Source organism: Corvus moneduloides, chromosome 2, assembly GCF_009650955.1.
Source record: "Corvus moneduloides isolate bCorMon1 chromosome 2, bCorMon1.pri, whole genome shotgun sequence".
Lineage (NCBI taxonomy): Eukaryota > Metazoa > Chordata > Aves > Passeriformes > Corvidae > Corvus > Corvus moneduloides.
In genome coordinates this window covers 52,089,811-52,105,683 of record NC_045477.1, presented here as the reverse complement: position 1 = coordinate 52,105,683, position 15,873 = coordinate 52,089,811, and the positions used below count along the sequence as shown (strand labels likewise).

Sequence of the window (15,873 nt, the reverse complement as noted above, 5' to 3'; positions counted from 1 at the left end):
TAACTGCGCTTTTGCTGTTAATGCAACACAGCTGAGAGCTAGTTTTAGTCTCAAAACATGGTTCAGATTCACTTCAGCACTTTAACTTTCAAATAGTTTCAGTTATGTCAGCTTTTTCACAAAGAGATGAATTCAGGTCAGAATATTTTAATTTAAGATTTTAGTGTCTCAACTATGAAGCATTTAAATTTGGGTCCTTAATGATATGCCTATTTCATTTTGAGTGCAAGAAAGATGTTTGTTTTATAAGGTGTTTGTAGCATTTGAACTCCCTTTTAAGCTGAATACTTCCAACACTGTGATGTTTTTCCTTCCCTCTTCATTCACTGAATGTGCCTTCATTCATTTCTTCTCTAGATCTATATTTCTGATTAAATCATATTTAGCAACATTGAAACATTTCATCAAGTAGTAAGACTTGTTTGTCTTCTCCAATATTTTTTCTTTCACCTCTGTGTAACCAAGCTGGATCCAGTGGAGCTGGTCCTGACAGTTAAATCAGGCCCATTCCAGCTGTGTATTGACTCTGACTCGTGCATTTAACTGAACTTGGGACCTTGAAAAGCTACTTAATAATGGAAGTGGCTCAACCTGAGCTTCAGTATATCACAGCTCATGGCACCCTGATAAGCATAATTTGCCTGTGTAACAATCAGGGATGGACGGCTATCTAAAGCAAACTGGAGTTACATCAAGAACCTTCAGAGGGATTGCTGTCACCAGAGAGAGATGTCAACAATGCAAATTTTTGCATCTCATGGAATTGTTTGTACTCTCCCTGTAATCAGTGGAGGAAAACAGGCACTCCTAGAACAAGATTCATTGCATCTTCTTGTATATGTGTCTACAGGTTCCTATTTTTCCTTAGTGGGTATAAGGAGACCTAAATGTGACTAGCTTAGGCATAGACATCAAAAATATCCATATAACCACGTGATTCTGTGACTATATTACTTTCTGTAACTTGTTTTCTCTTACACTATTTCTTGATTTTGTTTTACTATTTTTTGCTGGAGGGTTATGTGATCTAAGTGTTAGAAATTTCATACAGTGTATGAAATTCCTACGTCCTGAGCAGTGCTTAAATAGAATAGAATAACATTCCTTACTTGGAAGATTCAGTGGTTGTCTCATGAGACAGTTCACAGTTATCCACTCCAGGTCAAGCTGCTCCATTTTGAGGGGCAGCCAACACACCCCAAACACAGGAGGGAATTTCAGCCTGGAACCAAGTTAAACCCTTCTTAAAGAGGCCCTTGGTCCTGCAAGCTTGGATATGGCTATAATTTGCACATAAGCCCATTGAGTTTCTATTCAAACGAACAAAACTGCACACTTCTAGTGCTTATGCAGTGAATGTTGACATTTTATGATATGAGAATGAAGTCCTTTTTAATTGGGCTTTCTAGAGCCTCCAGCCTTTCTGGAGAATCCCATTACAGAGTCGTCTTCTGTTTTCTAGCTCATGTTGCTGTAAATGAAACAAATCAGGAGGTGGGCAATTGTGAGTTGATACTTTTCCTCCCAATGTTTTCATGACATCCATTCCTCTTTGATGGGAGACTGAACAAACCAGGAGAGGGACAGACTTCCCTTGTAGGACAGAGTAAAAAAGAACAAGTCTAGAGGGAGTTTTGCCAAGTCTGATTTCTATAGCTTTCCATAGGCTTTTTTTACAGATTATGAAGAACAAGAGCTTTCTCCCAGAGGATCAAATATAGCTAGCTTCCGCTCTTAAATCATCCTCCTCAAGTTTTAAATTAAAGAGAGAAATCTGGAACTAAAGGATGAAATTGCATTACTTTCTTAGGGTAATAACTGGTGTTAACAGAGGACTTGATTTGACACGGGTCTAGGCCTGAGGCATTGTTGTGACCATCCCTCTCTCTTTCAAGAGCTGCATGTCCAACAGGACAGCTTTTCCTTCCTATCTTTCCTGAACATGCAATGGTCTTAATCTAGAGACTGAATGGAGGTCAGATTCATATTTGTGCTGTTTCTAGTCCTCTCTATCCAAAAAATGCTGAAGTAGTAAAATATTCACCAGGAAAAAACAGGAGGAATTTACCAACATGCTGACTTAGGTGTCTTTCTTCCTTTCTTTCTTCCTTTCTTTTTTCTTTCTTTCTGTAGTGGAAACTCCACCTCCGCCCTACCATGCAAGAGAACCTCCAGGAATCCACAATGGACGGTCAATGGATGCAATAGCTGAAAGTCAACTAGTGCTGTCTTTGCCCACTGGAGGTAAATCTGCCGATGGAGAAGCTGAAAGTAAATAACCATTTGTACTATTCTTTAAATAAAAATGTTAAGAAAAAAATGTTATTTGCACAAGAAGGTTTAGTGATCGGTAATAGTAAGTTTCAGGCAGTTTTTCAGTAAGGCTGTGTGCTAGACCCATCCATTAGCTAGCAGGATAAGTTGATGTAAGATTTCCATGAATCATGTGCAAAGTTACAGAGTTTAGACCTTATTTGCATCCGTGGACTATTACAGTTAAAAAGCTGTTAATGAAAGCAAATGCTGTTATCTACATTGTAACGATAAACACATCAAACCAAGGCTGGTGGGGCAATATAACACACAAAAGCATTATCAATATGAGAACTCATTTCTTTATCACCTTCACCTCTGGGTTTCAAGTACTTTAAAGCCTCATGGTAGGGACCTTTTACTGCCGTCTTTGTATTAATGTTACATTACTGGCTGGCTAGAAAAGGAAAGGACATGTTCTAGTGGAGTACAAGGAGATTTTGACAGAAGATCAAACTCTTTGTCATCTTATAAGAATTCTTTAGTGGAAGGGGCATGAATGGTCAAAGAAGGATCTGGGATCCTCCTTGCACCCCTCAAAGCAACTTGGTGACTTCTCCAGCACAGCCTCTGCTACCTTTGGGCCAGTACTGGCAGATGATGCCTCCACCATTCACAGCCAGTTGCTGCAGGGTAGGAATGGGGAGCTGGCTTTTGCTTTGGATTCCTGCTACTGCAAAGGAAAGATCCCCATTGTTCTTTTAGTCCATCATGTCGTGTTCCTAAAGAGATGCCGTTTCTAGAACGAGAACTGAGCACTGCACACGCATGCACATTCAAAAAATATTGCCAGCCTTCTGAAACAGCAAGGAGTGTGTATGTAGCATGGAACTGGAGCAGAAGGAGTGTGAGGGGATAGTGCTAATTACGGATGGGGACACAGAATGGCCAGATAATAACAAGTTATCAGACACCAATACTTTTAATAAATTGTCAAGCTAGTTTAATCTTTTTATCATAGCTTACCATCCCTGATCACTATCCTAGTGAATATTAGTTGGAGGTTTATTAGAGGTTATGCACAGAGGTACTCTGGGGGCAGGCGGGCTCACATGCCTGTGGTGAGCAGGCAGGATAAAGTTTCCTACTAATTCCTATAGGACAAATGAGGCTCAGAGATTCTGTTACATTTTTGAGTCTTTCTCCATCTCTGACTTAGAAAACCTGGGCAGGGATAGATCCAAAAGAAATGACCTTGCTGACATTTCTGCTTACAGTCCCACATGGAAGCAGAAAGCCTGAAAGCCTGCAAAAATTGGACTGATTTATTACTTCTGAACCACAGAGTCTGGTATTAGGCTGAAGGCCTAATACCAAAAACTTGGCTCAGTTTTGGCTTGCTTTGAGCCCATCTGTCATCCCTATCTCCTGCTGGTGTGCAGAGCAGATGTATCCCTTACTATTTTCAGTGTATAGTTTGGGCCCCAGTTCAGCAAGGACTGTCAGTGTGCTTGATTTAATGCAGTGGAGTTTCCACTTTTAAGAAGAAGTGGGGCTCCTCAGAGGCTTAGAGTTAAGCTGGTGCACCAACCTTTTGCATGTTTGGGACTTCAGTCATAAAATCAAGAAGCAATGGAAGCTGTTGCTGGCATAAAGCATGACATAAGTGACTACTTAGATGAAGAGATGAGGGACTGAGAGTGGGAGGGAATGAAAGAAAACAGAGAAAGATTGTTTAAAAAATATTGCTGAAACCTGAGCAGCTGCTTAACTTTATTTCCTACAGACTTTCGGCCTGTTTGTTATGAAGAGCCCCAACACTGGTGCTCAGTTGCCTACTATGAACTCAACAACCGGGTAGGAGAGACTTTCCAGGCTTCCTCACGAAGTATCCTTATAGATGGATTTACAGATCCTTCAAATAACAAAAACAGGTTCTGCCTGGGTCTGCTCTCAAATGTAAACCGCAATTCTACTATAGAAAACACCAGGAGACACATAGGAAAAGGTAAGAGGAAATCCCCTCTCCTCAGGAATAATATTCAGAGCTCAAAAGATCCATGCATGACATTAACAAACGTAGCTGATTCATCAGATGTGCTTGCCTTAAAACAAAAGGTCTGACATTACTTCTGAAATAGAAGAAAAGCAGAGGATTCTTTTCTGACTGGATAACAATCAGCAGAGTAACTCCTTACAAAGGCTATTTACTTGGCCAGCAAAGAGAAAAATGTTGTTTATAGTTGTGTGTTCTAATTTAGCAGTATGTATTTTCATTTTATTTATTAGAGCTTCTGGCAACTGGGAATATTGCCATTGAAATGCCACTAAAAGGATAATTGCTGGTGCCTCAGGGCTGCTTCTCCTCCCACCAAATAACAAAGGAAGATGGATGAAACACTTAGTAGTTGAGTTACTTAGCTGAAGAACTATGGTAGTGTTTGTAGCTTTCCTTCCCCCCCTCCACCAGTCCAATTCCCTGCTTTGTCAGCTTTTCACCAGTAAAACTAAGGTTTGGATTCTCCCAGCAGTGGTTGCTGTTGCAGCTCTGTATGCTCCCCGCTGGTGCACATATACCCTCAGCATGCAGGGTCACATGCTGCTGGTGCCGAGTACGAGGAGACCACACCTGGACACGCATGGCCACACACTCTGTCCCAGCTCCCTAGGGCTCTGTAGGGCCTGATATTCTCCCAGAACTTACTGTTGTTTGTGGTGGTGAGTCAGAAGCCCTGTGCCAGCCACTTCTCCGTGCAGATGAAGCTTTGCCGGTTCTGGTATATCCAGTCTAGACTCATTATCTTGCCAACTCAGCCTCTCACCAGTAGCTGCCTGGGAATGCATTTCCCACTGGGCTAATTAACTCTAATTGTTCCACTCCTATTATCTTGTCAACCTCACCTCATTTCCCAGGCCTAGAGCAATATTTTAATTGGCTCTTGATAGTCTAGTGTTGAATGACTGAATACGAGGAAGTTCTGAGACAAATGTGATACAGTTTTTGCAAACAGCAGTGAACCTGAAGCTGGTGCACGGAATGTAGTGCTAAGCTCTTGCACTTTTCCCCAAAATGGAAAACATTTATGTTGCAGATGCTACAAGTGTCTGCCATAGTGGCTCATTGTGAGGAGTGCAAATGTGTTGTACATCTAGTTCTAATTTACTTAGAAAATAAAGCAAAGCTTTACACCCTATCTGTGTAAGCTGTCAAAGAGATGTAGATAAAAGCTGAGCCCGGCCCTAAAAGAAGAATGACAAAAGATCCTAGCTGTCATTTGGGGATATTACAGCCTGTGATTTTCTGCCCCAAAAGAGGAAGAGACAGAACAGAAATAAAGTTAGGTAAATGCTAATGGTCTTCATCCATTTAAATGTGAAGATCCATCTTAATTGATTTAAAGTCCTTTAAAGTCCTACACTAGGAATATGCTCAAGGGAAGGAGCAGGCTGCCCAGAGAGGAGCTTAATAGATCAGAGATCTTTAATTTTACTTCTCTTCCCTGTTTATACAAATCCTAAAAAACCATATACAAATGGAGTACAAGCAGCACCAGTGCAGGCCCGCAGAAGAGCACAGAGCAGTTCCAGAAGCGTGCAGTTCAAAGGCATGGTGGACAGATGAAAGTTGCTGGAATGGATACAATTGTCACATGTTAACACGGGAGAAAAAAGAGTGAGTAAACAAGATTAGCTCAGTAGGATAAGGATATGTGATTGAATTGTCATCTAGTGTATCAGCGTGAAACCGTTTCCTGGAAATACCACATCAAAGCTGAAAACAATCCAGAACACAATGCAACATCTACGAGCAATTGGACCTGTTTCAGCAGTCAGACTTCAAGGACAAAAAAGGAACTTTTGATCAGTGTCAAAAAGATGTGGAAGCTTGGAGACTGCTGAATTTTCAGTTTCTGCAGGCAGCAATGAAATACCACTGAAACATATGGACCTTTGGTTTGGTCTTCTACAAATATGTATTTAGCTGCTTGGTTTCCTTGAGGGTGCTTTTCTCTGGTGAATGAATACTAGAATAATAGGAATACACACTGATTAGTGCTGTATTTATTGTTTTTTAAAAGTTCACAAGGAAAAAACTATTTGTAACCTCGGCTTTCAGAAGTGACATTGGTGTTTTTGTTATTATAGCACAATGTTTGGGCAATGCCTTTGAAAGCATTCTCCTTTTTTTTCAGAAAATGGGTTACTTAATATACTTTGAAAACTCATCCTTTAAAATTTTTCACCTTAGCCCCTGTGGTGACCCTAAATCAGTAGCTACACCTGAAGATTTTAAATGTGGTGCACATTTATGTCATTCTTCTCTCCCTGCTCTCTGTTCTCACTTCATCTGATTATTTCAGAAAGTTATATGGACTCCTTTAAGTCCTTTCAGTCCTTCCCTTTTGTCTATTTCCATGGAAAGGAAGGTCAACTAGCAGCAGCCACAGTGTGCAGCACCCACGGTGCTTGGTGCAGTTGGAGCTGATGCTTTCCTGTCGCTCCTGTTCCCAGTGCAGTACCAGAGTGTGCTCTGAGCCACACCCCTGCCACTCACAGTTCATTTGAGCTCTTGTGGGTGCACAGAAGTCAAGTGATGGCTTGAAGACAGGCTTAAAGGTTCCCATCTGAGTCACCCTGAAAGACTATAGGAGAGAGTATTTTTCCCAGATTCTTTTCCCACTAAACTTGCTTTCCCCCGTGCCTTTCCCACTTCTGTTTAGAGGCTGGTTTTGTCCTAAGGATGTGCTGCTGCCCCTTGCTGTTATGACTGCAGAATGATGAACAGAGCTGGAATACGTAACCAGTCTTTGTATGAAAGACACCGGGAATAAAACTAATTACAGCTGCATTATTAAAGCACGGTAACCACTAGCTTTGCAGGCAGTCTACTGAGGCTCTGTGAACATCTGTGTGTGTTTGAACGGCATACCCGGCATTAGAGAGGAGGATTTTATTTTTATTTAGTGGTGGTTTTCACAAGAACAAAGAACTGAGTTCTTCCACCTCTCTTGGCCATGGGAAAGGTTGATTTCCCCTAATCTAGCCATGGGAAGGGTGACTGTCTGGGCATTTTCACAGGATGACTTGGCCCCTTTCAGGTTGTTGTATCTTCATGCTCATGTTCCAGCAGTCAGGGTCCCATTGCCACACTTGCACTGATGAAGATCTCATGAGATCTCACTGAAAATAAATTTTGGGTTGTTTGTTTTTAAGTTTATTAGCTGGTTCAGTTCCTCAGCCTGGACAGCTGCCCAATCCTCAGCTGTTGCTGCCAGCATGAAAGCAGGTGTGCCAGCAGGGGCAGGGAATGGGAGAGCCTTTTCAGCACCTGCACAGACTTCCATGGGTTTACGCTGGCTCTGAGCCTGCACTCTGTAGCAGATGGAGTGAATCATCTGGTCACAGTGCCTCTCTCCATCTATCAGCTAGAGAAGGCATCTACACAGTTATCATCTTACAGATGATCCCTAACTTTGAGGTTGCTGAGTTAGGCTAAGATAAAGCTTCCCACCAATTTAGGTATGTTTTCATGCAAGCAGATATCCTTGGTGGATTAGAGTCTTTGAAGGGATAGAAGTGCTTCTACCTTAATTTCCCCAAGTCACAGTCAAAATTTGAGTTAGTATTGGTAAGTCGCTTGGGCACTGAAAAGTTCAGAAGAACATCAGTCATTTTCTTGCTAAAGGTCACTTGGAACAGGATCTGATGAGTAAATCACATCATGTAAATGCAAATACATGGTTCTGATGTGGTGGATAAAGCAAAATACAGAAAAGCTGTTTTAAGTACACACCATACTGTGTTTTAACTGTATGACAGTAGGACCCTGTAGTAAAACAGCATGCAGTGAAGTGGGTCTTGGCCAGTGTGCATTTGCTTAATAGCAAAAAAACATTTAGCTGTGTAATGCAACAGTGATTTTTGGATAGTTTTGATTGATGTTTAGTATATGGTTGAAATGTTTTTGATGTTTATGTATGTGCATCTTGCCATAAAGTACTATGCTGTTGGGTAAAAGAAGTAAAGCAACCTGCACTGAGAAACAAAGACTCTGGAAGGATACTGGGCTTGTATGCCCAAACCAGTAAAATAATGAATTACTGGCATAAAGTGTGTTGTGAACAATGGAGAAATAATACATATTTATTCTCTTTTTCTAGGTGTTCATCTTTACTACGTCGGTGGGGAGGTTTATGCCGAATGTGTCAGTGACAGCAGTATTTTTGTGCAAAGCCGCAACTGTAACTACCAGCATGGTTTTCACCCAGCCACTGTCTGCAAGATCCCCAGTGGCTGCAGCCTGAAGATCTTCAACAACCAGCTCTTTGCCCAGCTGCTTGCCCAGTCAGTCAATCATGGTTTTGAAGTGGTGTATGAGCTGACCAAGATGTGTACTATTCGAATGAGCTTTGTTAAAGTAAGGATTCTTTGCTTTCTCTTGCATCCCTGCTAGCTTTGGTGCAAAACTAGATCCCATCAAATCCATTCCAAGTGGGGATTTAGATACCCAGCTTTTGAATGGCAATTCAGACAGCCTGTTTTCCAGTATTGCCTTAAACTTACAGGTGCTCAAAATCATTAGCTTTTGTGATCAACCTGAAAATCTCTTAGATTACAAAATTTAGGTATTTCATAGGCTCTCTGTGGAAAATAGGCAGAGAATAGGCAGGTGTTTCCCCACTGTTTGTTCAAAAAGTTCAACTCAGAAGGGCTTAGCAACATATAAATGTTGTAGCACATATCTTAGGCAGTTGTGATCTCTCCTGTTGTTGCTGGTGTGCAATAGAGCTTGATAGAGCCAGAGATCTGAAAAGAATGTCCTTATGTCTCTAGGCTGATTTAAGTCTTATCAGTATGACAGACTGGTATATATGGTCTCAATCAAGAAACACTGGGTCCTTTTCATCCCTCACTGAGCTTGCAGATAATTGTTGTTGTTTGGCATCTGCCTGATCCCTGGCAAAAGATTGTCTTACTTTCTGATGACATTCACTCTGGCCAGCCACACAACCAGAAGGGCTTCTTGCAAGCAGAATAAAAAATCCAAAAGAACATCTGACCTTCCCCCTGTTATTTGGAAGAGACAGGAGGCCACCAAAGCCATTACTGTTCTGATGTCCTTCATATCCGAATTCCACAGTCTGACTGCTCTGTGTGAAATCTATCAGTCTTTGTGTGACTTTCTCAAATCTTCTGAATGGCCTTCTCACCAGAAAGAGATCTCTCGACTCCTTTTAGCACTTAGGATTTACTTACGTGCCTGTTGCAGCACCTAACCCCCAAAGAATGACGAGTATTTCTAGACAGTTTCCAGATGATGCTAGACCAACTTGCTATAGTGCTGCTGGGGAGAGCTGGCAGCAATGCTGAGCCTGCAGACTAGAGCAGTTGCACCATTAGAAGCCAGTGGTCCTGCTAGGAACCATAAAAATGGCTTGAGTATGTTCTTTTGTCTTGCAGGTTTGTTTCTATACAAATTACTGAATTGAGATAATTGAATTTACATCTAAGACACCAAAAAATTGCTTGAGACTTGAGCCCAGTTTCCTTATGTTCTGCAGAGCCAATGAGTTGAGTCCCACATATCTTTCTGGTCTGACTTTTTCTAGCCATCCTTGGGGACCCTCTTCTTAAGTCTCTGAGAGCATTAAGAGTGCTCTGTAACTTCTCCCAAGAGTCCAAGCCAAAATATCCATGCCCATGCCCATGCCCATGTTGGTGCTTTGTTCTTGGGAAGGAATTGACATTTTGCTCACACACAAGCATTAGGGAAAAAAAAGAAAGCAAGAAACCCAACAAACAGCATTTTCTTTAATGGAAGACATGAATGGGCACGTTGTTTGTAAAGGCAGTGTAGCCAGTTACACAATATTTTCATTATCTCAGCAACTCGAGGGCAGGCTCTTTGATGTGTTATCTGCCTCCATGCCCAGCATGGCAGCAGAAATGGTGCTGTTGATGCACTATATAATGCTGCTGCCATATTATCACCTTGCTTTGTTGAAATAATAGTAGCTATTATAGTGCCTCAGGCACCAGAGGGCCAGTGCAAGGAGTTATTTTAAACTCTTTCCCATGACGTCTGGAAAATTGCTACGTAAATCTCATCTAGGCTCTTTCTTCCTGGCCTGCAAATACTCTTTCTTGTACTCAGTCTTCCCAAAATATTTCCCTCCAAATGTGTGAGCCCTCCTGTCTTCAGTCTGGAGTCAGGAGTGACCCTGGGTGTTGGGGACACAGTGCCCAGAGGGGCATCTTGTCTGTCAGAGCCACAGTCCAAGAGAACCCTTGGGTGCAGGGCAGTGCTGTGGCTTCCCTGCTGACTCGAGTCCAGATACTGCTGGTCACCTACAGCCCACAGGGCAAGGGGAACCAAAGGGCTGGAGACCCTGCCTCTGACCCCACCAATGCTTGAGCTCAAGGGAGGTAGGGATGGGTAAGGGACCAAGACATGAGAAACTTGCCAGGACCGTGCCACCTTCTGGATGCAGGGCATGGGACAGAGGGGGGTGAAGGTCTTGTCCCCTCTGATGTCCTTTTTGTGCCCAGCACACAAGCAGCTGGGAGGAGGTCAAATGTGGGTATATCATCAGTGAGAACAGCTTCCATCCACTGAGCACTGCTGATTACCAAAGCAGGATGGCTCTTGTCACCTCTCCACAGCTGAGGCAGCTGAAGCACAAAGGGAAGAGATGGAGAGTTTCTCCAAGCTGAGTTCTGAACCCAGCACTATCCCTCCCTCATTCCCCCAGGTCTTGAGGCTAAGGAGAATACCCAGCAGACTTGAAAGTTCAGCACTCTGGGACATGGAGCCTAGGCTGGAGAGAGCTGTTACCCACAGGAGGTGGGAAGTGTTGGCAGGAGCAGCAGGACCCATGGGGGTACCAGTATCCTCTTCCCACCCTCTGTGCAAAACACCACTGCAGCTTTGTGAGTTTACTCACTTTATTCCCTCATTAAGAGAACTCCAGCTCCGAGCTCCTTTCAGCCTTGGGGTGAAGGAGGCTACCTGTAACCCAAGAATGATATACCGGGAGAACCAGGGTCCTTGCCCTCCTGGCATTTCCCCTGGGGGTGCTCCAGCCAGAGATAGCATCACTGGGAGTGTTTGGGAGTTGCCAGCAGAGGGAGATGGCCAGCTGCCTGCCAGGCTCCCCCAAATCTGGCACGTTGTGCTTGAATCCTGTAATTGTTGTTCCTCTGGATTTTCTGTCCTGCCTGTCAGCAAGGTGCACCAACTTCTCTGACATTTGCTCTCATGGCTCTGTATCTTCACTGCAGTTGAGCACTTGTGACTTCACCATCTCAGAAGTCTGACTGTGCTGGCATTTTATGTAATCATTTACAGAACATCAATCCGAGGTTCTGTGAACACAGGCCCTTTCTAGTCTGATAAATGCTGTGCAGTTCAGAAAAATGCTGCCTGTTTGGAAGTACACTTTGGGCTTTGGTGGATCCATATCTTACTCTTCTGCTTTCTTTCCCCTTTTCTTCATTAATTAACATGGATTGTATCCAGACCATTTATGGTGACATCTTATTTTCGTGTTGATCCTAGTTTTCCAGCTATCATCTAAAGAGTGGCCTCTAGCAGCCTCAGTTGTCTGAACTGCTCAGCACTCTAAAATTTTGGTGACTTTGGCAGCCATCAGTCTTAATATACTTCCATGTCCTTTTTTCAAAACAAGAATGCCAACCTGCCTGACTATCATAATGACAGGTACGACTCAGTGTCTGATCAGCATCCCACAAATGAAGATCCTCATCCTGTAGTGGGACCATGTTTTGCACATTGCCCTATGGAAATCTGAGTTCAGTTCTGCCAGTGAGACAGCTGCTGAGCTGCAAGGCTGACGGCTGTGACTCGCATGCCTTGTGTTGCTGTGACGTCAGGCTGCCTGCTTAGCACTGCTTAGACATTGTGCCTGCTTGAATCATAGAATAAGCTGAGTTGGAAGGGATTCATCAGGATCATCCAGTCCAGCTCCTGGCCCTGCACAGCACCATCCCCAAGAGTTGCACTGTGTGTCCACAAGCATTGTCTGAATGCTTCTTGAACTCTGTCATGCTGGTGCTGTGACCACTTCCCTGGGGAGCCTGTTCCAGTGCCCAACCATCCACTGGGAGAAAAGCCTTTTCCTAACTTAAACCTGCCCCTTGAGGCATGGGTACTTCAGGTTTTCTTTTCTCCTTGCCAGCACCCCATCCCCATCTTCTCTCAGATACTTCATATCCCTTATCTTCCCCAAAAGAGCTGGAGAAATTACTTCCCACAGCAGACAGCTGGGAACTCCCGTTGGGAAAGAGGACATGTTCAAGGATAGAAAACCTATGGAAAATATTTATACATAGGCTAAGTATGGTACATAGGAACTGCTGGAAGTTTCCAGAGGTTTAGATAAATATCTAGAAATTCTAAGGCCTCAGACTCACAGGATGAATCTCTACCAATACATGAAGCACTGCCCAGGAACATTCCCAGTTCCTGTTAATGAAAGAGTCTGGCTTTTTTGTCTGTGCCAGACAGCAGTCTGCCAGACTTTCCTGGGCATGTCTCTGGGAGGCAAACAACAGGGACCATTCCCCATGGGCTGTTTGCAGGCAGCCAAGCTTGGAAACAGGCCTTTCCATGCCAGTTATTCTCAGCACCTGGAAGTGTGACTGAGATTTTTAATTTAATAGCATAGAGTCCCTGGTAATTATGATAACAGTGACCTTAAAAAAGAGCAAAGTTTCTAGAGAAAATTATCCTTAGGATAAAGCATTAAATCTTGGGAACTTGGGTGGTGGACTATCTGTAGTTGTGTTAGACTATCAGCACGGGAGTTGTGATTTAATGTTTTGGGTGTTTTTTTAAAAAAAACCACCTCACTTTTTGGTCCTTTTATAGGGCTGGGGAGCAGAGTATCATCGCCAAGATGTTACAAGCACGCCCTGCTGGATTGAGATCCACCTGCATGGACCATTGCAATGGCTGGATAAGGTGCTGACACAGATGGGCTCACCTCACAACCCCATCTCCTCAGTCTCTTAAGATTCATCTCTAGAATTCCCTTAGGATGGATGCTATTGCAGGCAGTGGCTTATAGAATTCCCATGAACAGAAGCTTCTATATGTAGATGTATGTAGATGTAAATATATCGATACATAGTCTACTCTTCTTTTTTTTGTTTGTTTTGTTTTGTGGTTTCTAGTTACTCTGATGCCAGTACAATAAGTTTAGAAATTCAGGTATAGCATATCTGTTCTCTAGTACAAAATAAGCCAAATTCCTGCAAAAGTGTCAAACATTTCCTGTGAGCATCTTCATTCCCCAGCCAAGCCAGTAAATGGTGCAAATTCCCAGCACTTTCACATGGGTTCAGAAACCTGGCTATAGCTGTTCCTAGTAGGTGAAATTCACCCCTCTGCAGGCAACCAGAGTCAGATCTCTGTGCCATTTGTATTCATCTTACATCCTGATTTCAAGTCCAGAAGAGGACCTGAGGTGGTGCACAGGACTTACGCACAGAGATGACTTTTATCCAGTGATCTGAAGGACTAAACTGCAACTCCAGTCTGTCTCCCTACTGCAAAGCACGATGGGACAACAAATCCTCTGAGGAGCTGAGGCACACCCATCTCTCCTGGGATTTGTCAGGAGGAGAGAGCCCTCGGGACGTGTTCAGCACAGGACCCTTATCAGAGCATTCTGGACAACCTGAGTAGTCTGATACTGTTCACACAGTAGGGTACGGTACTGCTGCACTGAAAAGCAACAAACTCCTAAGAAAAAAATAATAATTGAAATATCTGCCTATGAGTTAAAAAAACTAATTAACTTCCAGTGCTTTTTTGCAAAGTACATACATACTTGCATATGTATCTGGCATGTAAACTGAATCCTATCCCTTCTACAGTATTGATGTAGTTTGTTTTAAAGTTAGGACTGTCTGTATTTAGACTGCTGTGCTGATATCAAGGGTACACCAAAAAGGGACTTGAACTGTGATTCAGAAAAGGGAAATTAGGTGTGCACTGAAGAAGCAAATAATTACTTTATCATTCATCTTGGGAACAGAAAACCCCACACTCAAAGGATGCCTAAGGCATCACAATGAGAAGGAGATGGGAGACAGCCATGTCCATCCCCTGTGCTGGGCCAGTCCTTGGGATGTGACTGCATTGCTTGGGTCTGACTGAGAGGGCTTCCCTGCCAGTCACTCCATACATCCCCATGGATGGTTTCTTATCTTAGATACAGGCTTCATCATTTGCTGAGCTTTTGCCTTGCCTGCAAAGGATGGTGAGGCACTGCAAGCCATGAACAAGTGAAAAGTGAATCTATGTGCAGAACCTTGTTCTTCAAGGTTACCGTTCCTTCTGTAAGCAGGGAAATCTATTGTCCATACTCTAATCCCATCCTTGCAAAATGCTGTTCACTTGGAAACTTTTTCTGAGGAGACAGGTGAAACTCTTACTACATTTTGATGGTCTTTCCTTTTGTTGAAAGAGTCAAGTATTATTTCTTTCCAGGCATAACAGTCCACTGAAAATTGTTTTTATTTAAGGGTTAGAAAGAGTGATAACCTCTCCAATCTCATTCCTCCATAGAAATCAGCAGAAGTATCATGAGGGAAAAAAAAATGTTTTTCAGGATATTTCTTCTCACACAGTATCTGGTGCTACACATTTTGCTGCATAATTAGAAGAGGACACCTGAAATTTTCAGCTCTAGAACATATGCAAAAGGAAATAACATTCACTGGAAAGACAGTGAGTAAACTAACAGTGTTACTTCATTTGAATGCATCTTCAGCCACCGACAGAATTAGCAGGGCACAGAAGGATAAATTATTGTTAAGTTTGAGCAGTAATAGCAAGTTGTATAGGAAATTTGTAAGTGCGATTCTGTCACCATTTGACATCAGCAGTGTCACTGTGAGATAGGAAAACCTTTACAGTCTCTTGAAGCAATGAAATCCAAAACCAATAATAATATACAGAAATTCCAGGTGTGCCATTTACTGTTTAGCAGACTTCAGAGACATCAGTTTGGAAAAATGCATTTTCCTCAGCTTCCTCTGTCATCAGTGATCAGGTACTGGTAAAATATTTTTTAGCATGCTTATTGCTCCTCTTCTCCAGCTCGATGATGAGCACCTTTTGATTTTGCTCATTCCTTTCTTTTCTTAGCAGCTAAGGACAGGGGAAATCACCTCTCCTGTCCAGGATCTAGCTCTGTCCCTTCCTTGCCTTTTAGGCTGAAACCTCCTTCCCTTCTAAAATAGAGAGAAGCCCAGGAGTTCCTTTTAGACATTCCCAGCATTGTCATCTTCCTCACAGAGAGCAAAAAGAGATGTTCTGAGGTGCATCTGCTCTTGGGCAGCTCCAGAACTCAGTTTTCTGTCCATTCAGCAGAGGAAAATTGGATGGCCAGTGAAGAGAAGCAGCTTCTTCTGGGGCATTATTTGTTTCATCACAAGGTATTTCAAATAGGTGAAATACACTGTGCTCTGAGCATGCTTGTGTCTTCCCACTGAGTGTAAGGGGAACTCAGGGTCACTAGCTCAAATGCAGACTGCTACACGGGATGTATCCGAAAATAGATGAGGGGAACCCTAATGAAGATGTGGTGA

General features: G+C 42.9%; 1 protein-coding gene across 1 annotated transcript in view; it reads left to right on the top strand.

The window, feature by feature from the left end:
- The window catches only part of SMAD9 (SMAD family member 9), a 37,824-nt gene extending 22,839 nt beyond the window's left edge, over nucleotides 1-14,985 (top strand). The window contains exons 4-7 of the mRNA XM_032099610.1: nucleotides 2,134-2,271; nucleotides 4,040-4,261; nucleotides 8,415-8,671; nucleotides 13,145-14,985. Of these exons, the coding sequence (XP_031955501.1) occupies nucleotides 2,134-2,271; nucleotides 4,040-4,261; nucleotides 8,415-8,671; nucleotides 13,145-13,288 (761 nt within the window). The 3' untranslated portion in view covers nucleotides 13,289-14,985. The remainder of the gene's footprint in view (nucleotides 1-2,133; nucleotides 2,272-4,039; nucleotides 4,262-8,414; nucleotides 8,672-13,144) is intronic.
- Nucleotides 14,986-15,873: the final 888 nt, after the last annotated feature.